Source organism: Elephantulus edwardii, unplaced genomic scaffold (genome assembly GCF_000299155.1).
Source record: "Elephantulus edwardii isolate Elephantulus edwardi_28Jun2011 unplaced genomic scaffold, EleEdw1.0 scaffold00049, whole genome shotgun sequence".
Lineage (NCBI taxonomy): Eukaryota > Metazoa > Chordata > Mammalia > Macroscelidea > Macroscelididae > Elephantulus > Elephantulus edwardii.
Window position 1 is genome coordinate 16,864,172 of NW_006399799.1, and position 10,543 is coordinate 16,874,714.

Consider the following 10,543-nt stretch of genomic DNA (forward strand, 5'->3'; position numbering starts at 1 on the left):
TCATTCTTTTGACCTGCCAGACCTTTGATTGCGCTATATAGTCAGGTCACCAAGTGGAAATCTGGGAGCCATCTGGAGGACTCTAATTTGAATCCTTTATTTGTATAAATTCTTTATTCATAAGTTCAAACCTCACAAACACAATTAATTGTATGTTAAATTATTTATTAAACAGATGAATATTGATGCCAAAACTTTTTCAGATCTTGAAAACTGTAATACAGACACAAATCAGTTGGGGCTCTAGGTTTATAAAGTCCATAGTACACTGTTCTTATGCTTGAGAGGTAATCACTCTCATAGACTTCAGCATCTTATTAAATGTTTTCACTAATCTTTCATTACTATATATATTAAGTGTTTGAACTAAAGTGGATAAAGAGGAGATGTAGACTTTGTACAGTTTTGGTTGCTACTACTCATGCTTCTATAAATTCATTCTGGTACTTGTCCCCACCCAGTCACTTTGAGGAAAGCCTTCTTTATGTCTTTGTTCCGGAGGCTGTAGTTGATAGGGTTGAGAAAAGGAGGAACTACAGTATAGAAAAGAGCTAGCATCTTGTCATCTTCTGGAGAGGCCTCAGAGCCAGGCCTCATGTACATAACCATGCATGGTATGGAGAACATAGTGACCACAGTGATGTGGGAGGCACAAGTGGAGAAGGCCTTGAGCTTCCCCTGGGTTGAGCGGATCTTCAAGATGGCAGAAAAGATATTGAAATAGACAAGAATGATGAGGGATAGTGGGACTATCAGAAGGAAGAATCCCAAGATGAAGCCCAGTCGGTCATTGAGAGATATATCTGTACAGGCTAACTTCAAGACAGCAGGAACTTCACAAATGAAGTGATTTATTTCATTAGGTCCACAATAGGGAAGAATCATAGTAGACACTGTGTATATAAGGGCACAGCTGATGCCCCAGAATCCACAAAAGGCCACCATTGACCCACACAGAAGAGGGCTCATAATGACCTTATATCTGAGAGGGTGGCAAATGGCCACATACCTGTCATAAGCCATGATAGCAAAAAGCCAAAACTCTGAGATGCCCAGCATTAGGGAGATGTACATCTGGACTGCACACCCAAGGTAAGAGATGGTCTTCTTCTGGGAAACCATATGCACTAGCATCTGAGGCACTATGGTGGTGACATATACTGTATCCAGAATGGAAAGGACACAGAGGAAAAAATACATCGGTGTGTGGAGGCGGGAGTCCATAAATATTAGGGTGATAATAAGTCCATTGCCTAAAAGTGTAATGAGGTAGAGGAAGAGGAAAAGAATAAGGAGAATAACATTTGTTTGTGTATCACTAGAGAATCCTAAAAGAATGAACTCAGTAATAGAGCTGTGGTTCCTCCTGAGAAAATCCTGCATATTTTTTTTCTTTCTGTAGGGAAAAAAATAGAAGCATCATACATAAAGGTGAAATCTTCTGTTTCTAACATAGAGTTACTGTTCATATAGATTTTCAAGTATAAATAGCAGAGTTATTATTGTGGTGGTGGTGGTCAACTCAAAGAGACCATATGAACAAAAGGCCTGAAGCCCCTCTACAACTATCAACATTTAACAAAGTTCATAAAGTTTCCAGAGGAAGTGAATGCCGCTCCTGCTTCCAAATAGCAGAGCAGTATATAAGTAATATATTATATGTTGGGCTGCTAATTAGAGTCAGCATTTCAATTCACCAGCTGATCAGTGAGAGGAAGATTGTCTCTTTTCATAAGGATTTTTAGCCTCAGAAAACTGATGGAGAGTCATCATGAAAGCATTTTAGCAAAGCCAAAATAAAGTAAATCTTTGAGTGGATTCCAACACATAGAGACCCTTCACTGGGTTCCCAAGGCCATAAATCTTTACAGGATGAGACTATCAGTCTTAGGCGCTAGAGAATATTATGCTGAGTGAACTAACTCAGTCCCATTAGGACGAATGCTGTATAAGACCATTATTGTAGAAATAGAAAGAGAACAAGTAAAAGGTGTATGAGGAAAAGGTGGGAGCAAAGAGGTAAGGGTGGGCAGGGGCCAGGTAAAGGAAGGGAAGGATCCAATGTGAAAAACAATGTACACAAACTTTGTAAGTAAATCAGTGAAGCAAGTGGTGGGCTCAAATTACCTACCTTTAAGTTAGGTTAGAACACACTACACCACCATGGCTCTTTGACTAAATATTAAAACAAAACTTTAAACTCGTTGCTGTCGAGTACTAGCTAACCCTCCAACAGATTTCCTGTCTGTAAATAACATGGGAGGATATTGGCCATCTTCCTTCAGAGAAGCTGTTGAGGGATTTGAACCATCAGCGAGCCATGGTCTTGGCTTAGTAGTACAAATCCCTACAAACAACGTCACCCTTGTATTTATATTTAGATAGCAAACCATCTAGAACGAAATGTTTTTAAAGAACTTCTGTTTCATATGAAATATTGTTGTTGTTGTTCTTGTTGTTGTTGTTATGTGGTGTCGAGCTTTTATTATAACTCATTGTGACCCTATGAACAACGGATCTGGGCCCTGCCCTGTCCTGTTGCTATCCTCACCATCTTTGATACACTTTTGTCCATTGTTTGAGACACTGTATCTATCTTATTTAAGGCCTTCCTCTCTTAAATAAGTTCCACATTCAAAAATATAGAATTGAAAAAACTATGCCTTGTACTTACTACTTCTTGTGAAGATTTCAAAAAGATTAAGGAAAGAAAATTGGAGATTTGAGCTCACAGAATTTGCTCCTGTTACATATGAGGTAAAGAAGAATGGGAATGCCATCCTCTCCTTTGAAGTTCTTCCCAAATAGAAAGGTAAAATACATGAGCAAGTATTAAGACATAATGACCAATAGCTTTTCTAGATGAGGCAAAAGTATCAAGCCACAGATGAGAGGCCCAGCAAATTGCAAGGAAAATGAAAACTATTGAAAAACCAAAGATGTAGTCTTAAATGCAGCTAGAGCAAATAATACATCATTTTCAAGTGGACAATAATTAGAAAGGCAGTTCAGCTTTAAAAAGAAACTATAGAAACCAGAAAACAAGTGAATACCATCTGTAATGGGCAGAAAAAAGGAAGGAGAGATGGAGGTAGAGACAATAAGAGAGGAATGAAATGTGAGAGGAAGAATGAATGGAAGATAGAGGAAGAACAACATAGGATTTTTACAATAATCTTGTGATATATGTGGTATAATTACCTCATTATCGTAGAAAACTGAGAAGGTTCAGATACATTCAGAACTTTACCAAGATCAGATAGCCAGAATTCAAACCCAGATATCTCTCATTCATCACTATTAAAAAATTTCTAAATTCAAGATAGAATATTAATTCCATAAACTTACTGGAAAGGGTCCTAAGCTTGTCTTTGCAAGAAAAGTAGATATTAACTACTGGAGAAGGGAGGAGAGGAATAATGCTGTGCACAGACAGCATCATGCATGAAGTCATGAAGTGTAAGTTGGAAATGTTAGACAATAAGACTGCAAAGATAGTCAAAGATAGACTTTGCAGGACCTATCATGTCACAAAAATAGTTAAGGGATGAATTTTATATTGAGAGTGATAATAATCGATTAAAGGGGTATGTCATCAAATTTGTGTTTGAAAATTAAAACTCTACTCCTAAGACAGAGACTAAAATTGGAAGATGATAATGACAGTTGCTTAAGTTTATTTTATTAGGAAAGGACAAGAGGGGAAAAAAACCCTAGGAAGTGATTATTGCAATAAAAGGTATAGTGCTTAAACAAGAATCTTTAGGAGATGACAATTATGGGTGTTGGCAACTGTTAGGGAGTAGTGTGGAAGGAAGTGTCAGGGAATAATGAATTCTATACTTGGGGCACTTTGGTGACCTAGTGGTAAGAAACTGCTGCAATCTCAAAGGCACGCCGTTTAAAAACACCACTTGCTCCATGACAGAAGGATGAGTAATTTCCTCCCGTTAAATTTACTACCTCTGAAAGCCACTGGAGGTCAGCTACAGATTGTTTCCAACTCAACAGCACGCAACAACAAGAAAATACTTGGATAAGTAGAGGTGATGGCTTGCTTTGTTGAGCTGGAGAACAGATGAGTAGGGAGTTTGGGAAGGAAGCAGGGAGGAAAGAGTGAGTTTTGCTTAGGACTCAAGGAATCTGTGGGACTCCACGGATCCTCTATGTCTAGAGCTGAAATCTCGGGGGTTAGGAAGCTGAATGTCATCTACACTTCTACAGTAACTGAAGCCTTTGGAGAGAATGAGATTTCCCAGATAAAATTTACTGACGGAGATGTGAGTGAAACTAGGCCCCAGAAAAATCACAACAGTTAAGGGTTACCTTTAAGGGAAAAAATATAGAGATGATGATGATACTGGGGCACCAAAGAGGAGATCACGATAAGTTACACAGAACCAAGGAAAAAAGAGCTCTTGAAAGATAAGGCGTTCTTCATAATCAATGTGCACAGACACTAAATAATACAAAATGTATAAGTATCTGTCCTTTTATCAACAATTTAGAAAAATTATTTTAGCAGATATATACATTTTTACTTGATGAAAAATGATGAGGGCCTAAAGCATTTGTTGCAGAGGATCAAGTACCGTAGTTTGCAATATGTATTGAAGCTCAACATCAAGAAAATGAAGATTCTCACTACTGGGACCATTAATCACTCATGATAGATGGAAAAGAGATTGAGGTTGTTAACAGGTATAGCTTGTTTGACTCCACAATTAACACTGCTGACACCAGAAGTTAGGAAATCAAAAGACTAATTAATTGCATAAGAAAATCTACTGTCAGGGACCTCTCCAGAGTACTGAGAAGCAACAATGTCAATCTAGAGATGAAGGTGCACCTCAGGCCATGGTCTTCACAATTATGCATCAGAGAGCTGGACAATGACTAAAAATAATAGAAGAATTAATGCCTTTGAGTTATGGTGCTGGAAAAGAGTATTGAACATACCATTGACTGCCAAGAGAACAAACAGGTCTGTCCTTGAGAGGATGGAATCAAGATGCTTCCTGGAGACAAGGATTTTGAATTTCCGTCTCTTTGGGCATGTTGCCATTAGGGACCAGTCCTTGCAGAATGACATGCTTGGAAGGATGAAGAGACAGAGCAGGATAGAAAGATCCTGTATAAGATGGATCAACACAGTAACTGGGGTAATAGGAATAAGTGTGTCAGACAGGGAGACTGGCTTGGGATAGCACAGGATTCAGAGCTGTTGTGCATAAGGTCGCAGTAAGTACCAAGTGATTAGATGGCACATGACAACAATAACAGCTGCATCAGCTGCATGCTGAAAATCTGTCTTTGGATGTTTAAAAACATTTACAACTTACATTCAATACTGAGCTCCTGATTTTCCTAAAGATTATCTCAGAGTTCTTAACTCACAACTCACATGGTTGTATCCAGGTTTAATCCACAAAACCCACTTGGCAATATTTATATTCTATCAACTGATAAGTATGTTTTCCCTTATGGACCACTCTTGCAGCATCTACTACGTGTGATATCTTATCAATATATTCAAGGCAAATTCTTTCACTTCCTTCGGGCCTTAACCAAATTGTCACTTTATCAGAGAGTCCTTTCTGAAATACAATCACTCTTCTCTGTCTCTCTCCCTGCTTGTCTTCCCTTTTAATACGTCTTGCTTCTAAAAAATAATGATTTTTTTTATTGGGGGGTAAATTCCATCTGTATTGTTATTTAACATTTATGATAATGGTAAATAATTTATTAAGCAACTACAGTGTTTATTAGCAATATACATCTGTCAGCACAAATTCAAGGGCCAAGATGAGAATAATATTGACTGTGATAATTGAGAAAAATGGATTCATTGCTATTGAGTCAGTTATGACATACAATAATCCTTCTTCAGGTTTCTAAGGCTGTAAATCTTTGGGAGATTGTGGCCATTATCCCCAGAGAGCAGCTGGCAGATTTGAATTCCTGACTTTTTGTCTAGCAGCCTCATACGGCACACATTGAACCACCAGAACTCCTTTTGGTGTATGGTAGGAGCTCAATAAATCTAGAAAGCACTAGAGGAAGTCTAGGTCTCTGTCCTCAAAGATGTTGTTGTTGTTGTTGTTGTTTTTGTTATGTGTCATTGAGTCGCTTGCGACTCATAGCGACCCTATGTACAACAGCCCTAAACTCTGCTCTGTCCTGTGTCAATTGCACTGTCTCTGACACTCCCATCCCGACTATCCTAGTCACTGAATCAATCCACCTCATAGAAGGCCTTCCCCTCCTGCGCTGTCCCTCAACCCTCCCAAGCATGATGTTCTTCTCCAAGGACCGGTCTCTCCTCACAACATGTCCAAAGTATGTTCCTCAAAGATAAGTTGGCATAATAAGGAAAAGACTACTGATACTTGTTTTCTCCAGGACTGCAATCATATTTGGATTATAAAATTTACACGAGAGGGGCATGTCTTAGAGATGTATGTTAACAAGTTGTGGCATGAAGGAAGATATATTATGATGATGGAAGGATAAATTGAAGTTTCAGGAGATGTATTTCCTGTATAAATTTAAGATAGGGGGAGGACAGGTTGGATGGAGGGGGAAAGCCGAGGTCTGTCTACAGAAGTATCTGAAGGACTATGCTAAGGTAATAAGATTCCAAATTTAGAATAAATTTTACATTTCACAGGGAGACGAATTATGGTAGAATGAAATTAGAAATGTTCTGACACTTAGGGCTATCCATAGATAGAAAGAACTTTCCTGAGAAGTAATGATTTCTTGTTGACATTGAAAGTAGGATGATTGTGGCCATTCTTATGTTATTGATCCATGTCAGGGATGAATTAGTATCAACCCAGTGTCACAAGAAGATCTCTGAGATATATTCCACCTGGAAGACTTACTTTCTGGTATTATCACTCCTCTTTACTTTCTAAATTCATCATTTTCAATTACTGAAGCATTGCGAGATCTCATAACTCATATTCCCTAGTTCCATACACTCTCTCATGCTATAGCATTTGCTTGCAGCTGTTTTGATAAAGGAGTTTTTTCATTCTGATTTCTGTTTACTCAAGTATCTAAAATGGGGTGCAGATAGAGAAGAGCATAAGGTATTTAGAGAAGAATAAGTAGAGAAATTGGGAATGAGATTAGTTAAGAAGATTCCAAAACCATATATGCAAACCCACCATTCTTAGTCACTGCATCTGAGTGTCACTAAACTACAGGTAGTTTATCAGGAGATATCTAACCCCCAACAAGAGTCACTTAGAACAATTCTTGATTCTGAGGTGATCTATACAACCCTACCTCCCGTGAACTCTCTTTACAGGCCCCTCCAATTCCTTGCATCCTGATGCTGCCTTATTAACCTTTCCCACTTTCTAACCACCAGCCTCTCCTTTGCTTTTTTCCAGGACCTTGCCTGACTGGAGATACGGAAAAGCCCATTTATCTCAGCCCCAACAGCATCTCTTTTCCCATTCTTTGTCTTTATTGAAAATTTAAAACTTAATGGAATAGACACAAATGTGAATGTACATGCACTTGTCAGGATTCATAGACATTGGAGATAACTAGAAGCAGGGAAAATAAGTAATTTCTCATAGAAGACAGATTCAAAGTCTGACCCCTTTACTCCTTACCTGATGTTGGGCTTTGTTTGAAAGATTGGTAGAAATCTGAGGAGTTGGTCTTTGAAACTCTACTCTTGGGAACCCTAATTCCCAGGAGAACCAATCCAACAACTTATTAATGAGCTTCTTACAGATTAATTCTCCAAGAGCTGAGTAATGTCTGATACTCAATGCTGAATATATAACCAGACGTCCTAACCCAACCAACCCAAGTCCTGGCATATCCCAGTGGGTGCTCCTTGCTCTTGTCGGTCTTCACCTTGTCTATCATATGCTCCATGGTGATAAATTCCTTGGGTATGCTTCCTAGTTAATACAAGTTTATCAACTATGTGACTTTTTAAAAGAATGGTAAAAATAGAAAATTTGCCTCATAGGGTTCCTGTGAAGAAAAAAAATTAGTAAGAAAATATAAAACTTAGATATCATATTAAATAATCTTTATATTTATTCTTTCATTTGCTCCTGCTTCATTCTGAAGATCTTCTCTCATGTCTTCAGTCTCCCCTAACTTAAGTCTGAACTCTTCCAGGATAACTACTTTTGATCCCCCTGTCCTCTTTTCTGGGTAAGAGCTCTGAGAGATTCAGCTCTTCTTTCAACTGCAGATGACACACACCTGTATCTCTTCTATCTTCTAAAAGAACCTACATCAATTCCTTAGATGTCTCTATTTCTTTGCTTAGAACAAATACTGGATTAAGTCTTGTGTTGAATAGAAGGGCTGCAGAGACAGAAAGAAATAATTCCTGTGAATCTTTATTTACAAATCAACATCTGCAGGAATTTGAATAAAGATGATAGGTGCAGAAGATCTGAAAAGGTAGCAGCCAAGTTTGCCCAAGGAAATGACATTTAAAGTAATCTTTCAAGATGAAGTGAAATTTTCCATATGCAAAGAGATATAAATTTTAAACACAAGAAAGTAAATGATGTTGTTGCTGTTGTTGAGTGCCATCCAGTTGAAACAGACCCATAGCTGACTTCTAAGCAAGTTTTCATAGGCTGAAAATCACGTGGGAGATTGTCCATCCTTCTCTCACAGAAAAGGTGGTGGATTTGAACCATGTGTCTTTGGAATTACAGTGAAGTTTATTACCACTAGTCCATCATAGCTCCCTAAGTAAACTATAGGTGATGTCGAAGTGTACACATGTTTGAGGAACAGCAAATAGTTTAGTGAATTGATCTGACATGTTATGTTCTTTCATAATAAGGAAAGAAATTGAAGAAAGAAGTAGAAATAATTGACAAACGACTTTTTAAATTTTTTTATTATTATTAAATTTTATTAGTTTTAATGAACATTTACAGGGATTTTGTGTTTTCATTCCTTCATTGCTGCACCATTCTCTCTACCCTCCTCCCCAGTTTGTTCTTCTTGCCTGCCATCCGAATGTCTGTTTTAATTGTCCAATTGCCACAGTGCTTGTCAAAGCCAGTTCTGATTAATCTCCTTTGTCAGTGTGTCCTTTGCCATTCCCTATCACTACTCCCTGAGAGAGACTTCACCCTGATTCATAAGGGAAAGGGGATGGCATATTCTCTTAGCTACTTCCTGCTGAAAAGGGATGCTGTGGGTTTCAGGGGGAAGATCTTCTCTCACTACTCTAAAGGGCCCCTTTGGCAGTAGGAAACACATAGACTATTATGGAGATTGATTTTGGAATTTAGATGCACTCTTATTGATTGTGCTTGGCCGTACATGTTCATATCCTTGAAGATGTATCATGGGGGTGTTGCAACCTAGAAGACACAAATTTAACTAACAAGTTATAAGTACATGAGTCAAAAATTATGGAAAAGTAAAAGAAAAGATTCTTTCATTGTTTTACAAACCCTCCCCCAGGTCCCCTCCACCATGTAGCCATCGCTCTAGACTCCTGTGATGACAGAAATACCTAGTCACATATCTCTTTTAAACAGTTTTCTCCCTCCTCTGTTTCAGTGCAGTATACATTATTGAACCCATCTTACTCAGTCTCTCCCCAACCCCGAGGTTAGTCCCATTCTACAACAGTGGCATCATGTAATATGTGTCCTTTTGTGACTGGGATATTTCACTCAGCATAATGTTCTCCAGAGTCAACCATTTTGAATAATATTGCATGAGTTCCTTGTTTTTTAATGCAGCATAGTATTCCGTTGTGCGAATATACCACAGCTTCTCTAGCCATTCGTTTGTTGATGGACACTTAGGTTGTTTCCAACTCCTTGCTATTGTGAACAAAGCTGCAATAAACATGGGTGTGCATATATCTGCTTGGATGTCAGCTATGGTCTCTTCAGGGTATATTCCCAGTAGTGGAATTGCTGGGTCAAATGGTATCTCTATTTGCAACTTTTTGAGAAAGCGCCATACTGCTTTCCACAGTGGTTGAACCATTTTACATTCCCACCAACAGTGAATCAGGGTTCCAGTTTCTCCACAACCTCGCCAGCATTTGTTGCTTGCTGTTCTGTTAAATTTTGCTATTTTGACTGGGGTGAGATGATATCTCATAGTTGGACAAACGACTCTTTAAACCATGAGAATAATCTAGGATGCAGCGTTAGTGTAGGAGAACAACATGGTCAAGTTTGAATTTCAGAAATATGAATGAGGCAACTGGTATATGAGATGTACCGAAGAGGAAGACTCAAACTGGAAAACATTTAGTCACTACTGATGGAGGACCTCGGAGTTGCTACTGACATCTAGTGGACAGAGGAGAGGGTTGCTGTTAAACAAAAAGTGTTACACAGGAGGACAACCCTAGTAACAAGAATTATCTGGTCCAACATGTTAATACTAGTGAGATTGAAAAACATGTAGTTGTGTCCTAAAACCCTTCTGAGGTCCCAACTCTTCTCACTATTTCTTAGTTGTTGAAATGGACAGAAAACCTCATAAGCAGTTCCTTACTTCACCTCTACCTTGC

At 38.5% G+C, this 10,543-nt stretch overlaps 1 protein-coding gene across 1 annotated transcript; it reads right to left on the minus strand.

The window, feature by feature from the left end:
• Positions 1-435: 435 nt before the first annotated feature.
• On the minus strand, positions 436-1,383 carry LOC102860620 (olfactory receptor 2D3-like). The gene has a single exon (XM_006886541.1). The coding sequence runs from the start codon at positions 1,381-1,383 to the stop codon at positions 436-438; it is 948 nt and encodes a 315-aa protein (XP_006886603.1).
• Positions 1,384-10,543: the final 9,160 nt, after the last annotated feature.